Source organism: Erythrolamprus reginae, chromosome 1, assembly GCF_031021105.1.
Source record: "Erythrolamprus reginae isolate rEryReg1 chromosome 1, rEryReg1.hap1, whole genome shotgun sequence".
NCBI classification, from domain to species: Eukaryota; Metazoa; Chordata; class Lepidosauria; order Squamata; family Dipsadidae; genus Erythrolamprus; species Erythrolamprus reginae.
The window spans coordinates 247746173-247764310 of record NC_091950.1 but is presented as its reverse complement, the minus strand read 5'-3'; the positions used below and the strand labels follow the sequence as shown (position 1 = coordinate 247764310).

At 36.2% G+C, this 18138-nt stretch overlaps 1 protein-coding gene across 2 annotated transcripts in view; it reads right to left on the bottom strand.

The window, feature by feature from the left end:
- The window catches only part of ATAD2B (ATPase family AAA domain containing 2B), a 96133-nt gene that overhangs the window by 5898 nt on the left and 72097 nt on the right, over window positions 1-18138 (bottom strand). For both annotated transcript variants that reach the window (XM_070732797.1, XM_070732798.1), the window contains exons 22-27: window positions 16634-16793; window positions 14440-14562; window positions 9790-9927; window positions 2974-3657; window positions 2227-2330; window positions 466-594 (exon numbers count right to left, since the gene is read on the bottom strand). In XM_070732797.1, coding sequence (XP_070588898.1) covers window positions 466-594; window positions 2227-2330; window positions 2974-3657; window positions 9790-9927; window positions 14440-14562; window positions 16634-16793 — 1338 coding nt within the window. The remainder of the gene's footprint in view (window positions 1-465; window positions 595-2226; window positions 2331-2973; window positions 3658-9789; window positions 9928-14439; window positions 14563-16633; window positions 16794-18138) is intronic.

The following is an 18138-nucleotide window of genomic DNA, read 5'->3' as shown; positions in this document are numbered from 1 at the left end:
ATTTTTGGACAAAATTGAACAGAATTATGTATCAGTGGATATAGAAAGATTCCTCTTGTTGTGATTGTGGTGCTGATAGGCAAACATATTATGCAAGATTGCCCATAATATGTCTGGAAGAACTGCACGAAGCAACACCAGATGCGATTGCTTGGAGAGCTGAATTGGACATTATGTTTTGCATATCATTATTTGGACAATGTGCATATGTTTATTTCTCTTCTGTCATGTTCTCATCTTATGCTAAATAAATATAAATAATATTGAATATGAAACAAACCAAACCAAAACATTTTTAACTAAGTAAAGTAGTCTAAACACTTTTAAAATAACTTTTGTTTTAATAACTTTTGTTTTCCTGCTAGCAGAAAGCTCTCTGAGACACAACTAGCTGGGCTTGCCTTGACTTAGAGAAGATCAGATGAATCACTTACAGCATGTTCTAAAAACAGGTTGCAAACTTACTTGTACAAGTTGTGATTTGTCATAATCTTTACGATGCCGATAGATGCACTGATTAAGTAGAGAGTAGAGCCTCTCCAGCTGGTCAACTGTCAAGTTGTCACTTTTTTTAACCAATAAATCGAGTAAATTCTATGAAGAGAAGTTTGGAAAAAGCTCAACATTAAGTTTAGAGGCAGTGTAAGATTTTGCTTAATAACTGTTTTATGTAATAATTATGTGATCTAAATTACTAGAAAATTTGTATTGATTGTCAACTGTCAACTATGTGCAGGGTTGAACGATGAGGTTTTAATGATTTGTTTATAGATAAAATGGGAAGAAGAGATTTTTGTTGTTGCATTTTTGAGAAAGTGATAAACTATGGTATCAAAATTAAAGTTACATTTGCAAAGGAATTTCTGGAAGGAAATGAAGAGAAGGTGATAAAAAATAATTTGTGGAACATTATTCGATGGGGTTAAAATTACAGTATGGTAACTGACTCCAGAATCTTAATGGAATCTGTTCTGGTTAAATGAATGATGATGCTTTAAAGATTTGTTTATAGATATAAGACTTGGGAAGAAAAGAATTTCTTTGTATTTTTAGAAAAAATGGTCAGTTATTGTGTAAGTTAGTAAAAGGAATATGAAATTTACTTGCTACATTAAAGTTAAAATAGTTATTATTATTTCTGGTAGTTCTTAATGTATTTTCGTTTATTAAGATTATAGTATTTTTTGCACTATAAGATGCTCCGGGCCATAAGACACACCTAGCTTTTGGGGAGGAAAACAAGGAAAAAAAAAACCCTGCCTTTGTCTCCCAGCATCCATCGGTATTCATCTGGCTAGCATCCTTGCAGCAAACAGCCTGGTCAGCTTCAGCTTGTTATTGCAGCTGGATTTACACAAGCAGCCAATTGGCAGTTGGATCTGCCTCCCGGAATACCGCTGATCAGCTATTCTAGGTTATGGGGATCACTTCAGTCTATCATCACCTCTACATGTCCTGTTTTGGGCCTCTGCAGGTCCCATTTTCAGTTATGTGTCCTATTTTTGGTCCGTTCCAAGAAGTAGGTAAAGATAGCAGCAGTGGCAATCGCCTTTACAGGCCGAAAATAATATGTGCGCAGGTCGAAAACAGGGCACACGGCGGCTGAAAATGAGACATGCAGAGGCCAAAAACAGTCAGTGGGTGGGAATTGGCAGGTGGGCAGGGCTTTGGCAACATTTGCTCTACAAGATGCAGACATTTTCACCCACTTTTTTATTTGGGGGGGGGGGGGTGTCTCATAGACCGAACAATACAATAAATGGTCAGACTTTATTGATGGCGAATACAGAAATATGGAATGAAGAGACTGTTAGAGATGTTAGACAAGTTACTGAAATTGTTTGTACTTCTCCTGATGAAGGGGGAAGTAATTTCTTTATATATTTCTTCCTTTTTTCTTTTATATATTTTTCTTCCCTTGCCCATAGTTGTTCTCTCTGCACTTTCATCTTTTTTGTATTTTTCTTTGTATTAATTTTTTATCTTTGCTAATTTTTAATCTCAAATTTACAATTAAAAATTATTTCAAAATTCTATACTGTATATTAAGAGATTCTCTATTTTTTGGTTGAGCACCAATATTAAATTGCAGCAATTTGATCCAACTTGACCTTATGAAATACATTTAATATATAGCAAAATAGTAGGGGACATTTTTATGTTGTAACAGACAGTTGGGAAAAAGAGAAAGAACGAAATGTTGGTAGTATATCCAGTTAACCTTACCATTAGCCTGACACGATCAACAACTACAGGAGGTACAGGATCTAACTGCTCCTCTGGAACTTGTGTCAAAGCAATTTTACGAAGTTTCTTATTTTTCAATGTACCTGAAAATAAATATGGATGAAATTACAATAAGATGTCATTCAACTGCACGCAAAGCAATGGAGCTAAATATATTAAATGGAAACGTTTACACTTAAAATATTTCTTGCTAATTTGTTTTACAGATAGTGGAAGCAATGACAACATGGTTTTTAAAGTTATTTTTCATCATTTTCTTTGTCCAACCATAATCAAGGCTAATGTAACAAAGTGGTTTTTATAAATAGTATTCCCTCTATAGAAATTGGTGAAATCACAATGAAATTTCAAATCAACCTAGATTAAGCCTTTCCCTCCCAACTTCTGAAATTATGCATCTATCCAGTTGACCAGATATTCTGAAGTTTTTCCTAATATATAAACATTAATAAAATTTATGAAAAACCTCAGAATATCTGATCAACTGGAGAGATGCATGAACTCAGAAGTTGGGAAAGAAAGTCTTAACCTAGGTTGATTTGAAATTTCATTGTTTCTTGAAGCCAAGATAAACTTGGTCAAAAATTATTTGTACTAGCACCATGTAGAATTCAAGTGCTCATCTTTTGGGGGGCTTCTGTGCAAATCATTTCTGAAATCTTATTCTGCATTTACCTCAATTATGAGACGAGGGAAAGAACAAAAAGTAATATATATTTCATGTACCTTCTTTATCTGATTCGGTTTCTTTAGTTTCCATATCTGTGCTTGGTGATTTCTTTTCGTTATTGCTGCACTGTGAGATCTCACTACCAGACTGTTGTAGCATATGTTCTCCTTCCACACTATAATTTGAAGCCTCTGATTTTTGGGGAGGGTGGTCATCAGTTGTTACTACTTGTTTGGGAGTATCCATATTAACAATGAGACCGACATTCAACGGTTCACATTTGTCATACTGACATGGTGGAAGAGGTGTGCCTTCAGAGGCCTCACCATTTAGATGGTCCCTCTGGGAACCCAACTCCTCTTTAGAGCTCTCTTCTACATTGATCATAACCTTGTTATTTACTACCAAGGATTCGTTGGAGCTCTCTTCTGTAGATGGAATGCTATTTTCTTTCCCGACTGTCCCATTATCAAGTCTCTGTTCTCCATGTATATCCATGACATCACATGACGACTCATCATTTGTTAGAGAAAGATCTCCAGTTTCCTCTCCGTTCTCCTCAATGCAGTCAATGCTTCCTTCAAGCTCCCCGTTTTCTAGGAGTTTGCTATCGTCCCCTTGATTTTCATCATCTGCAAGTTTGGCATCATCATCATCTTTTTTCAAATAATTCACTTTTCTCTTTTTAATAATGCCTTTCCCCCACTGTGAACGTCGTCTTGATTTCCTCCTCAATCGAACTGTATCATGAAAAGACAAAGTATTATTTAATCAACTTCATTATTAGATATTTAAATATTTGTTTGACATATAGTGCTTTTAAAGCTGTGAATAACATATTAATAAAGTCAATATCGTAATATTAAAATACCACCTACCATGGTGATATTAGGGTCATCCAAGGTACCTTTGATTCTAAAAATGTTAACACCCTGTACATGCATTAGTCCAAGCAAAAATATTGCAGCAGCCTTCTGAATAGAAATATTTTATTCTGCTGCCCCAAATGAAATGAACATTACAGCACGATGGATTAACAAAGATGGAGGCAGTTTTTATATTTAAAAAAACAGAATTGTAATAATGTGTTGAAAACCAATCCAGGAAGCAGAAATCAAAGAATATTATTAAACTGTAAGTGTAATTAAAAATGGATTAATTCCTGTCAAAGTTCAGTACCTTCACAGCCATGGTGTTTTAAAGCAACTATATACACTTATAAATTTAACAGAAAAAATGTTTTATATGTTGCAAAACAGGATATATTTTCAACCTTTGATACGTTACGAACGAGCATTATCCTGTCTGTATGATTCTATTTAAGAATTCCATCTTGAGAGGTAGGTGGAGAAGTAATTTGAAACTTAAAAAAGCTTTCTTGAGAGAAAAAGAAGCCATTAAGAGAGATCAAATAACCAAACCAATTTCTAATTTATAAAGTAAGATTCAAAGATATTATAGAATTTGAGAGTTTAAATTAGAATGAATCTCCTAAAGTATAATTGTGACTACTATCACATGGAAGTCCAATTAGGAAATTCTCTAAAACCAATGATCTTCATCTTACCTCTTCAGAATTTCAAGGAACTCCCATTCTATCATGAGATATGAGAAGCTGAACCCAAACCTTTCTATATGTAAATTATACATTCTTCAATAAGCCAGAGCATCTCATTAAAATCAGCACTAGCAATTTAACCAAGGCAACAAAAGAGAAGACAGGAAATGCAATCTGTCGGGCCAACAAGAAAGACAAAATAATTCTGTAACTGGAGGATATTAGTTGTCATCTACAAAAGAAAGAACTACGTTTCTGATGTGAAAAAGGGTTGCGATGTTAAGAAAAAAAAGAAAAAGAAACAAAAATTGGCATGTATTTCTAATGTTTTTGGAGCCAAGCTATACATGACTGAAAGTCTTATGGGCTATTGAACACTATTTACAGAGGATATTTCTGGAAATACAATATTTTCTTTGGGCAAGGATAAGTCTCAAGCCTTAAGGTAAAATAGCAGTCCATGAGGTTTCACCAATTTTACATGCTCAAATCATAATTCAACATCAGATATAACCTAAAGGTAAGTGAGCTAAATAATTAAATAGTAACATCAAAAATATAAAGTAATACGCTTTTGACACCATCTACTGGCAATATTAAGCAACAATCTGAGTTCTATAATTAAGTAAAATTTATATTTAGTACAGTATAGTTGTATTTGAAATGTTTTAGTTACCAAAACACACAAGGTGCATTTTACCCAGTGTTGAGTGAATATTTAAATATTTTTTACAAACACCTTTTATCAAATATAAGCAAGGAAACTAACAGTGTGTGAGAGAGAGAGGGAGGGAGGGAGAAAGGCACAAGTAAACAACAATTAGTGACTTAAAAGCCAGATATCCACTTTCTAATTAACAACTAAAAGCCACACACAACCAGGAACCAAACAAACACAATATATAGAACAACCCAGGGCACTTACTCTGGAGAGAGAGAGAGTTCCCTGATGAAGTGCTACAGCTTGAGCCTGAAAACTTGGAATAATAAACATTTGGTCTTGGTGACAGATTCAGATTGGATCCTATACTAACTTCCTCCCAATCACATTGCAATTTCCGTATTTAAATGAGAAAATAAGTAGAATTTGAATTGCTTTGTTTAAAGAAAACATGCAAATAATTAATAGAGTGTTTCTTCCTCAAAACCTATGTTCCCCAAGCAACCTTCAGACTCCACCTATCTCATACTGCTAAAATTCGGTGGCAAAATGGTGGATTTTTAAAAAACTATTTAACAGATTTTGTAATAAAATTCAGACTAAAAGTCCAAAGGTTTTTTGGGGGGGCTTAACACATTTAGTTTGAGCAATTATATCCATAATATCTAACAATGGGGGGGGGGCATCATCTACTCCCCAGGATGTCATTCTAATGCACCTTGGGACTTTTACAAGGCCAATCCCCCTCCCCAAATTATTTTCCTAATTTTCTAGAACCTGAGCCAGACTTTTTGTTTAAAAAAAACCCCTGTTAATTACATAGATTGTGAGATGGGCAGTGTCGGTGATGTCTGTGGTCTCATCAAGAGCGACTGAGTATACACTGAAAAATTTTACTTTCTCACACAGTGAGAAAACTTGACAGGTCAGAAATGCGCTCTGCTACGGTGTTGGCAGAAAGGCTGAAGTTGCTAAACTGACCTTTCTTTTCTGGACAGACAATACTTGCAGCCTGTAATATGCACTTTTTTATAAGTTCACCTTCTTTGAATGGCTTTCCTGCTTTAGCAATCATCTCACTACCCACGTAGCTGGCTTCGACTTCTGCATCATTCTCTTTGATTGCTTTCTTAAAGAAATCTTGTTGCCTCAGTAGATATGTTTTAAGATTAGCAACCTGGTTTGCTCTCTCATCTCCCTGGTATTTTGCATACTCCTCAGCATGTCTAGTTGTGTAATGACGTTTCAAATTGTATTTCTCTGTGCAAATAAGACATGTCGGGATGCCTGTGCTCAACAATGAAATATTGTACTTCTCACATTTCCTGAAATTGTCTGTGCTCATCACCAACTTTTCTCTTCACTGCAGGCTTTGAAAAAGACATGTTTGGGGCTGTGTAATATACAATTCCACTTGGTATCACTGTTTCACTGTTTAGCGGCTAAACTTTAGCCGATGTGTCTTTTCCGCTTTTTTTCTGTCCCACTAAGTAGCAATTTCTGCCTCCGCTTCTGAGCCTGGGGTAATGGCGCAAGTTCGCAATAAGCCTGGCTGATGTCCTGCCTCCGAGAGCAATATAACCCACCGTGATTGGTAGGTTCATTCAGCTCCAAACACAACACTGAAAAGTGCCATTTGTATCAAACTCGGGACGCACTAACATTAAACTTTGATATTGAGGTGGGGGCCGCAAACTATTGTCCCGAGGGCCGCAGTTGGCCTGCAGGCTGAAAGTTTGAGACCCCTGGATTAAACCAAGCCTTTTTTCTAGTGATTTAAATCATGATTTAAATCGACTTGATTTAAATCAAATCCACCCTGGTTTCCTATGGTATCAAAAGGAACTCAGATGTCTAAAGCTATGTTCAAAAGCCTTTTCATTCACATTTGATAGAACAAAACATCTGAAGAGGTGTTCCTGTTTTTACACCCCCGTGAAACAGACACAGGAAATGGGTCTCCACGTCTCCTGTGCTGACTTCTCTTGTTTGTGAGTTCCAAGAGAAGCCTAAGCTGCCCTGTAGCAGCGGTGAAGTAAAGAGGGGCACCCTAAGAGGTCGAGGAGAGTTGCAGTTCTCCTTTTTGAGCAAAGGTTTACTTGCCCTCTCAGCCATGGGAGGAACAAAGATGGCCACTAAAAAGCAGAGACAGCTGATGATTAACTGAGACTGGTGCTGGAGTGAAGAAGATGAACAGTGAGTGGAACTGGGGGAGAGGATTTTTTTTAACCTTTAAATTTAATCTCAATGGGCAATCCAGAACTATCTGCTCAGACTCAGTTGTTAAAGCAGTGGCTAGGCTTTCGGAGAAACCACCAGACCCCCTGACTGGAAGTGAAGAGGACTAGAGTGTAAATAATAAACTTTGAAACGTTGAAATATACAGAAATTTGAACCCCAAAGCTGGAAAGGTGTGGTACTGGGAAGGCATTTTAAATGCTGGCACTATACTGTAAATCTATTATAATTAAAATACACTAGAAATGTGTTTATATTGAAATCTAAGATGAGAGTGCCACCTGCTGACAAAAGAGAAAACTACATGTTAGAAAAAAATCCAAATTAGAAGACTGGAAATATCTAAATGAAGTTGTGTGCCAATTTTTATTGAACTGCTTCTATTGACTCAATGATTCTGTGACTATTGGATTATTGGAGACTCAAGTATAACCTCTGGAACTATTTAGAACTGATGGTTAATGGGACATAAAGAATTGGGACTAGTAACTTAAAGATTTAATAAATAGCTTCTTGGACTGTTGGATAACAAATTGAATTAAAAACAAAACTAAAAAAGGTGTCTAATAAAGAAGAGATGAGTGGAATTGTACAAGACATGGACTTACTTTTTCAAAATGTAAAAAACACTATAGAGAAAGAATTTAAGGAGATTGTGGGAAGAATGGAGAATACCATAAAAGGGATGATGCTGAGCAAAGACCAAGACACTCAGGAAAGGGAGAAGTCAACAAAAGGAATGAAGAACAAGGTAGACAAAAAGGAGGCAACATTGGAAACAATCATGTTTGTTGAATTAAACCATGTTAGAAATTAGGCAGTAGAAGAGGGTAGAAACGGGAGGAATACCTAAATTAAACATTCAAGAAGTAGATTTAAGAATGGAATTGGGGAGGCAAATTAAACAAAAAGCATAGCAATTAAATTTTGAGGCAGACAAGAGATGATGAATAGATGATTTTTTAAAAAACAAATTGTTGTTTTGATTTACTCTTCTTTCCTATATTGTAAAGCATAGCAAATAAAGTACTGAAGTGGGCAAGGGATGATAGAGGGATGTTTCTTTTGTTGTTGTTCTGAATTACTTTTTTTTTCTCACGCTCTCTTGTTCTTTTTCCTTCTTTCTTTTTTAAGTAGGTGACATGAATATAAGTTAGATAAGAAAGAAAGAGAAATGGAGATGGTTTAATAAAGGGTGATATGATTAAAGGCCAGAATAAGTGATAGAAACAAGAAAAGGGGAAACATTAGCATAGACTTTTTAATATAAAATTAAAGTAATAATAAGAGAAAATGTGGAATGATTTAATAATGATAGATTATAAATTAATATATCATATTTTTCAGACTATAAGATGCTCCAGTGTATAAGATGCACAAGATTTCAAAGAGGTAAGGTTTTTTTAAAAGGTTTTTGTCCTTCCTGGCCCTCAGAAGCACTCTGCAAGTCTCCCAAACCCTCTGCATGCCCCATTTTTTGTAAAAATGGGATGCGGAGACAAGGCTTCGGGAGACTAAAAATGGCTGTATTCGGTGTACAAGACGCATTAACATTTCCACTCTCTTTTGGGGGGGAAACGTGTGTCTTATACTCTAAAAAATACTGTAAGTATACATTACTATTAGAAATATATAAGTGGATTGAAGGTAAGGATTATGATTAACTTGATTAGCTTTATTTGTATTAGAATGTATGACACCTAGGTGCCACCTGTTAAAGCATTGACTTAACATTTTGATAAAAATAAAAAATAAAAAAACTTGAACAAGAAAAATACATCTGAAGAGAATACATTCAAGTTTTTTATTTTTCCGCAATGTGGTGATTTATGTATTGATCATGTTTATTAACTTATTACAATGTTTATATATGATGATACTGGAAAGGAAAGTCACAAATTGTGATCTCATGACTCCAGAACTCTGCAACTATCATAAATACACATCAGTTGTCAATAATTCAAATTTTGGGCATGGGATGTAGTGGCAGTCAGAAATCACTTCTTAAAGTGCTGTTGTAACTTTGGATGGTTGCCAAAATAATGGTTGTAAATCAAGGACTATACATGTTATGGGTAGAATACAAAGATGAATAAAAATGAAATAAAAACTACAGTCAGATTAATAAGAGAATGCTGACTAATGTTTTAAAAATCTAGCACACTAAACTGGTCCAAGCAATACCCTCTCAATTAACAGTTCTATTATCTCTTTTAATATATTCACATGGTTGAAAGTTGATCTTTTCCACTTACATAAATATATCCAATTAAGGTTATAAAAGGCTAATAAAACTGCTTTTATTACCAAAGCAATCTGAGAAGAGGAAGAGGCAGAAATTGTAGTGAAAAAGGAGGAGGAAGAAAGAACAAAGAGTCCTTCACATGATGTGCTCAGATGGTCTGAAATACTCACATGCACATTTGTTTGCAGAATTGTGCCAAACTGCCATTGCATTTTTTTGCCGGTTCAGGAATGCCTCTTCAGCTCTGTTTTCTGTTTCCTGCACAGTGGAACTATGAGCATTTGTTTGCTCTGCTACAACTGATAAGCCTGTGCACAGAAGGTAAACACAGAAGGTAAACACATTTCAATAATCCAAACAGCATTAACCAGCCAAGTTTTGGAAATCTGCTGGAATATTATATTAAAAACCACACCACAGTTAACTGTGTTTACCTCAACACTAATTTACACAAAATATTTACATCAAGAAATTTGTACTTTTCTCCAACAAACGCAAATATCAGACAAAGAGATTCAAACCTATCTAAAAACTGTTTTAAAGAACATTTGTTTGGCTTATACACAAAGTTTAATATCCAAAGGATGGGTGGGTGATTGGTTGGTTGGTTAGCAGGCATGCAAACCTACAGAGAATATACTGCATTAATTGTCCTACAGCCACCTAGCAGGCTTCATCCTAGCAGGGATCTCCAAACTAGATGACAAAACCCATTTTTAGGGCCTTTGGAGGCAAAAAGGCTTGGGGACAACCACACTTCAATGGGAATGATGTTCCACAGAATAGAGGCAACAACAGAAAAGCTATCCTGCCCAACAACACTCCACAGCTGATGGGACCCACAATATACCTCTCTTTATCCTATAATTGTGCTGTAATCTGCTGTAAAATGCCAAGGATAAAATATTAACCACCATATTGGACACGACAATTAAACTGAGAATGGGATAGTTTATAAGATAATTCAATCATTTTGTTGTGAGTGGTCCATGGTCACGGATTTCGAGGACCAAGAGATGCAAGAATACTGGCATTGCAGACCAGTGTTCTTGCCATCTGAGTCTGAAGTGAGAGTGAAGGGAAATTGGAGACTGGGGAACCACCAGACTGTAGAACCCCCAGTTAAGGTATTGTCTGAGTCAGAGGACGATGGGGACTTTGAGGGCCCTCTCTTAGATGCGAGGGTCAGAAGAATGAGAGCCAGGCATGAATCTCTCTCTAGCAGAGATTCTAGATGTTGATTAGATCTATGGGACCTTCTCTCTATATATAGGACAGGATGATGGGAGAAGAGATGTGGTAAGCAATGTTAATCCTAAAGATGGTGCTTCAAGAATCTGTTCCCGATTTTCCTGGATTTTGGTTCCTGCTTTTACAGAAGATGGTTAAGTGAGTGAAGTGAGAAATACCAGACACCTAATTAGTGAAGATTTATACCTTTAGCTGGTCTGCATCCTGGAGTTTTATCTATGTTCCATAGACAAACGCTGTCAGCCTGAAATGCTCTAGAATTTGTTTCTTTCTTGCTGGACTTTGTGTAATTATTATTGTGTAATCCTTTTACTTCGATCAAATGTTTCCAGCAGGTGTGGATTTGCTTTCTAATTATTGATTCGGCCAGACAGAAGAGATTTCAGAGTGGATGTTTTGTTCAAGCACAAAGCTGTATGAGTTGTAGTTTAATTTCTGTGCTGTAATTCTAGAGTCCCATGAGTAAGTTCTATGAAAGGTGTTAATACTGGCTTACAGAGAAAAGTGGACAGAACTATGCTGTTTGTTAAGGCATCATCAATGTTCAAATACTATTTCACTTTGACAATAAATTGTGCTCAAAGTTGTTTAGCTTCTCCAGGAAGTGAATCAATTATGCTTTAATCTTTGGAAATCAATAGGACAACTAAATCATGACTAATTTTAATTCCCCAGATTTCAATAGATCTTAATTTAATGTACATTCAATTCAATGTTTTTTTTCTTACACTATATACAGTGATCCCTCGAGTTTCGCGATCTCGATCTTTGCGAAACGCTATATCGCGATTTTTCCACCCGATGACGTCACTCTCTTCCTTCCTTTCTCATCTTTCTCTCTCTCTCTCTTTCTCTATCTTGCTTCTTCCTCTCTCACACTCTCTTCCTCCCTCTCTCATCTCTTTCTTTCCTTCTCTCTCTTTCTCTATCTCTCCCCCTCTTGCTGGCGGGCGGCGGGCGGGCGAGCGGGGGCATCAGCGAGGAGCCGGGGTTTCCCCTTTGCGTGGGCGGCTGGGAAACCCCGATCTTCATCTGCTCGCTGCTGCTGCTGCGCCGAGCAGATCAGCTGCTGGGCGGCCGAAGGAACCTTCCCTGGGTCTTCCCCCTCTTGCTGGCGGGCGGGCGAGCGGCGGGCATCAGCGAGGAGCCGGGGTTTCCCCTTTGCGTGGGCGGCCGGGAAGACCCAGGGAAGGTTCCTTCAGCCGCCCAGCAGCTGATCTGCTCGGTAGCGCAGCAGCAGCGAGGAGCAGAATCGGGGTTTCCCTGCACGCAAAGGGGAAATTTTAAAATTTTAAAAAATGATCTCTGCTCTTCTGCAAAAATAGAGATTTTATAATGCCTAAATACAGTAGAAAACAGCTAGAATGCTTACAAATATTTTACTATTTGTAATTAATAATTAAATATGGCAAACTATTAATAGCCTGCATTAGATAGGATTCAATATCTACAGCACAAGCAGAAGAGGAATAGAAATACATTCTTTTGTCCCATGCTTCTTGCAGTGACCCCATGTGGCAGGCGTCTGTGATGAAGGGAACGGAGCATACAGCTCAGTGAACTGAGAGTTAAAAGATTGGTTTAAAAATGTGGTTAAAAAATAAGAAGCACTTTTTAAAGTGATTCCTTCATAGAACAATTTTTCCATGCAATTATCCATTACAGTATATACTTTTTTCACTTTGAATGTTTGGCTTTTCCTTGGAGAGGTGTCTGAGGACACAGGGGGAAAGATGTAGCAAAAATATCTTCCACCTACCATATTTTGCTGAAGGATCTTGGATATTACCGCATGGTATATTAAATGGCCTAAGGTTAAATTGTTGTTCAGTTGATACAACAAACATGGCTTATGTTCAATAATGAATGAGAACAACCTTGCCACTCTCTCTTCTCTATAACCCCTCAACAGCCATTGCTAGCTCATTTTAAAATTCTTTGAGCCTGTTCCTGGAGCCTAACTTGGATAACAATTACTATGCCATTTGCCTGTAGCTGCTAGCTGCTGTGAACAAAACTAAAACAAGCTTTGGATTATTTTGAAGGCAGCAAGGGCAGAGAACACACTATGCTTCAAAAAGGAACAATCACTGGGAAGGTCCATGGAGGGCATGTAGCCAGCTACCCTGATCAGATAAATACATTCATGGCTATTAACGGCTAGGACTGCAGAAGAAGCTAGAGCAGTGGTTTTCAACTTGGGGGCCGGGACCCCTTTGGGGATCGAACAACCTTTTCACAGGGGTTGCCTAAAACCATGGGAAAAGACAAATTTCCCATGGTGTTAGGAACTAAAGCTTCTATCCTGGCACCTGGGAACATATTATTACAATCCGACCAATCAGGAGTTTATAGTATTATTTATTATTATTATTATTATTATTATTATTATTATTATTATTTATTGGATTTGTATGCCGCCCCTCTCCGCAGACTCGGGGCGGCTAACAACAGCAGTAAAACAGTACAACAAAATCCAATACTAAAAAACAGTTAAAAACCCATTATATAAAAACCAATCATACATACAAACATACCGTACATAAAATTGTAAAGGCCTAGGAGGAAAGTGTATCTTAGTATGGGTGTCCCTCTGACCTTCCTGCCAATTAGCTTACAGCTCTGTTGGGAGAATTGGCGCTAGACTTATGGTTGGGGGTCACCACAATACGAGGAACTGTATTAAAGGGTTGCGGCATTAGAAATGTTGAGAACCACTAAGCTAGAGGTTACTGCAATCTATTCAAATATATTATCTGCTAAACAGATATAATTATAATTGGTTTTGCAAAAGCCACTTAGGAAGAAGTTAAAAATCTATTCTCGATGTATAGTTAAAAGTATTTGTGGAGCAAAAATATAAAACTTCAAAAATGCCTACAAACATATAAGAAGACCTACAAATCATATAAAAAAGAACACTCTATTGAAATGCTGGAGTTGGGTACAGTGCAGTAGCAGTCTTCAGATTTCTTATTCCAAAAAGATACATCTCATTTTTGTGTTTTCTAAATAGCATTTCCTGAGACAAATTGACCCCCCCCCCCGCATGTTGGAGTTATTTGAATTTAAATATTCAACTAACAAGTTGATTCATGTATTCTAAAACCATTATTTAAGGTAGCATCTGAAATAAGCATGATTATTAATTTGCTTAGTCTTCCAGCAGTGACTTGAACAAACCTCATCAACTTTTATTACAAATAATTAGTACTACAAATATTCTGCCTGATGATTTCAGCTCACTAGAATTCATGTATCCTTTTTCAAGGGAAAGAACTAGAGAGACGGATGAATAAAACACATTGTTGTGCATATAAACTTTTCTTATAATGGGTGTCCAATGAATATTTCACTAACAACTGAGAATCGGGGACCATACAAACAATATTAAATTTACAAACTGTGCTTAAAATATCCATTCTCCAAATGAAAATAATGTAAATTAAAAAACAATGCGGTTCAAAAATTCTTTCTTCTGACAATAGACTCATTATCAAGAATTCAATGACATTTACATATTTTCACTGCCATAGCAATAATATAGAATAAAAACAGGATTACAATACCTCGTTTTTTTCTTGCTTCCTTAATTTCTTCACACATTTTGTTGAATTCTGGGTCCAGTTCAGCAGCAATGATAGCATGTGCTGTATCCTTCAGAGTACAGGCTCTGTGTCTAATAATTTTATCTATAAAATGAGTATAATATAATTTTATAGTATCATAAATTACAACAAAGACATTTTCGTTGATTTTTAGGTTTTTAATAATTTTTGCTCTAGAAAGTATGTAGAAGTACTAACTGGCATATAGAAAAAAATGATACATTTACATCAAACTGCAGTTAACAGAGATTAAAGAAATCATATTTCCAGACTGAGCCAAGCAGCAAATATAATGAGCAAGATGCATTGCTGGCTGCAAAGCCAAAGCTGGAAATGAGGGATGCCTCTGAAGATTAGCCTAACAATCAGTTACTGCTTGCAACTAATGGTTGACCTGGTGAAGTTAACCTTGTTACTACTTATCTATTATTTCATGCTTTCTCCTACCCTCATGTCTATTCTGGTCTTCTCCCATCTTTTTCTCTTTCGTCCCCTTCTCGCAGCACCCCCCCCCCACCCCCGACCTTTCACTCACCCCATTGCTAACCTATCTTTCTGCTATTTGTCTATTTTTTCTGAAAGAAATAGGGAGTGTATTTGCTGGTAATGTGTTTCTATGGAGGGGGGGGGGGGAATCGAATGACATATCCAGATAGGACTCAATCTATTTTTGAAAAATAGGTAACTTATTTTATAGGCAATTAACTTTAAACAGAACTTATTTATGTAATTAATTTTTCCTCTTCCCCTTAAAGATATTAAAATATTAGAATTCTTCTCAACAGGCAGGAAATGTTATACACTCTTGAAATGATTTGGATGAAAGAACTAGTAACACAGAGATCACTATAGTATTTGTATAAGTGCCCATGAATTTTCTGAAGACCTTTACACAATATATAAATCTAATTATAACAGTCAGACAGGAAACAACTGGAGAAAATAACGAAATGCAAAGACCTGCAAATATAAGCAGAAAGACTGTGGCAAAAGAAACAAAGATTATTCAATAATAGGTGCCTTGGATATCATCCCAAAATTTCTGAAGCACCACTTGAACACCATCCACATTGAGAAAATCACCAACAGTCAATTGCAAAAATTAGCCTTATTTAGAACAGTTTCCATCCTTTAGCGCCATCAAACACAACATCTGCTTATCCCACGTCCTGGAAGGACACAATGGGTGGATGAAAATGCCAAATATAATCCAAACTCATGTCTGACTATGCAATCTGCTGTGGTTGGATCACAGCCAGCTCCTCTGATAGCAGACTTGGAGTCAGATGAGCCGGGTCCATCCCAGCATTGGAGACCTGTGTGGCTCGCGGAGGATTCAGACAGTGAGGAGGACGGAGAGATGGAAGGTGAAGGTTCTGGAGAGATCCCCTGCAATGCCTATGGAACCCCCAGCTGCGGCCTTGTCTAGGTTGGATGAGGAGGGGGTTGATTAATGATCCAATCTTGCACAGGCGTGTGTGAAAGATTAGGGGGAGACAGGAACAGTTGCGCAGACGCAGGAGATCTTGATCAGAGCTGAGAGTAATAGGGAATTCTGCAGCATGCATAAAAGGGCAGATTTGTGGAAGGGTTCTTTGCAGGAGTTATTGTTCATGGTTTAACAGAGAAAGAGGAACAGATCCAGAGTTTTCTCTAAACCAACATCCCTGCTTCCTTGGGGAAATCCAGCCTTTGGAAAAATTGCTTTATGAAAGACTGTAGCTATTGCAAAAATAGGGAGTTCCCTTGCTTCAGCCCAATTTGGAGACATTATTTACAAACATTGGGGAGTTTGGGACATTTGTTATCCGCCTTGAAGATAACTCTGACTCTTTGGCAGTAAACAGACATTATTTTGCCGTAATTGCTCTTCTTGGCCAACTTGTTAATAAAATATATTTTTGTGTTTCTGAAACTCCAGTCTGTGTGTTTTACTTTGACCTTAATTACTGCTCAGCTGTCACGCCAGGCAGAACACTATCAACCATAAATAATGACATACTTTAGTAATCCTAGAATACACACTTCTGGCAAAGCTAACTTTCAAACAATTTATATTAATAGGAAGCCATTTACACAGATATTCAAACTGCAATTGCTTTACAGTTAAATATTCTTTCATATTTAAGCAAAAGTTCAAATAATATTTTCTTACCTCCAGGATCTTTGTCAGGATTATATTCCAAAGCATTGCTGCAGATAAGATCTATATCTATTAGAAAATCCTTTGTACTTAAATAGTTGTGTTTATCAATTTTACTTATTATGGTAGAAAGATCCATTGGTTCTTTGATCACTTCAAGATAATCTGAAACCTATAATAAAAATGCAAGAGTGACACAGATTTACCATAACTCTTCTATTCAACATCTTATTTACATGTTCAAAATGTTTAATTCAAAACATATGAACCATCAAGGCTACAACTAGCATTGATATAATCAATGTATTATACTGCTGTGTCAACTCTGAAATTCATTTACTCTGACTTTTCAGCACAATTTAAATATTTGCTTGTGTCAAAAGTCATTTTGTTTTGTATAAAATAACTAATTTAAAAAATTCATTTTAAATATAGCATATGAATAAGAGACTTCAAACAAATAATAAATAAGTCCATCTACATATATTTATGTGGTATTTAGAAGTCCTACCAAATCAGTTTTACATTATAAGTTGAAAGCAGAATCACGAGAGTTGAGTCTACAATAGACATTATGTATTATGGGGCAAAGCTATGATATAAAATCAGGAAAAAAGTAAAATTTTACCCATATTACTCGTGACAGATCTTTGTATGCTGGCCATCCACATTACTATATACTCTGATTTGGGGGCAGGAGAATTAGGTCAACATTTGTGGATCTCTGCACAAATAGCAGATATTGTTGCTCAGTATAAACATTCTTAAAATATAATGCCTGCTCAGAGGTAAGGTGTCCAAAGTGTTAATTCAATACATAACTTAAATAACTCTAAAAATATTAGTGAAGGAAAGGAAATGAAAGGAAAGGAAAGAAAAGAAAAGGAGATAATTTATCTTATTTTAAAAACTGTAAAAATCAATTATTACAGGGCTATGCAGATTCTATATTTGAGGCCTTGTAGGAATTACAAAAAGATATACAGTATTCATAATTAAAAATTATAATGTGTAGAACTATTAAAAGGATGTAGAATCTAATGCACACAACATGCAAGAAACTCAAATACCAACCTATAGCACAAACAAAACAAGAAATCTGACTTGGAAATGCCTTCTTAATCTAATCCACTTATTCCATCCTCTCAAAAGAAAATTATATACTAACAAATCTGGGCCAAATCTTATTCATTGTTTTGAAAAGGAGAATAAAAATTAAATGTCTTGTGTAATGAAAAACAAATTTGTAATAGTTAATCGTAAAATATTAGTAACATGCCAGGAATGGATTTTAATGTAAAGTTTATTATGTTGAACTCTTTAAACGTTTTTCTCTTGGTTATATAATATTCAAAAGAAAAAGATTTCTAAACTGGGTCAGGCTCAACATACACAGCAGTATATAATGGAACACTTTAATGATTCATTCCCGTTATGGTTTATGACCATTCCACATCTCTTTATGATTACTAATCAAAATAATATAACCAGAGGTGGGCTGCTAAAATGGAACGGTG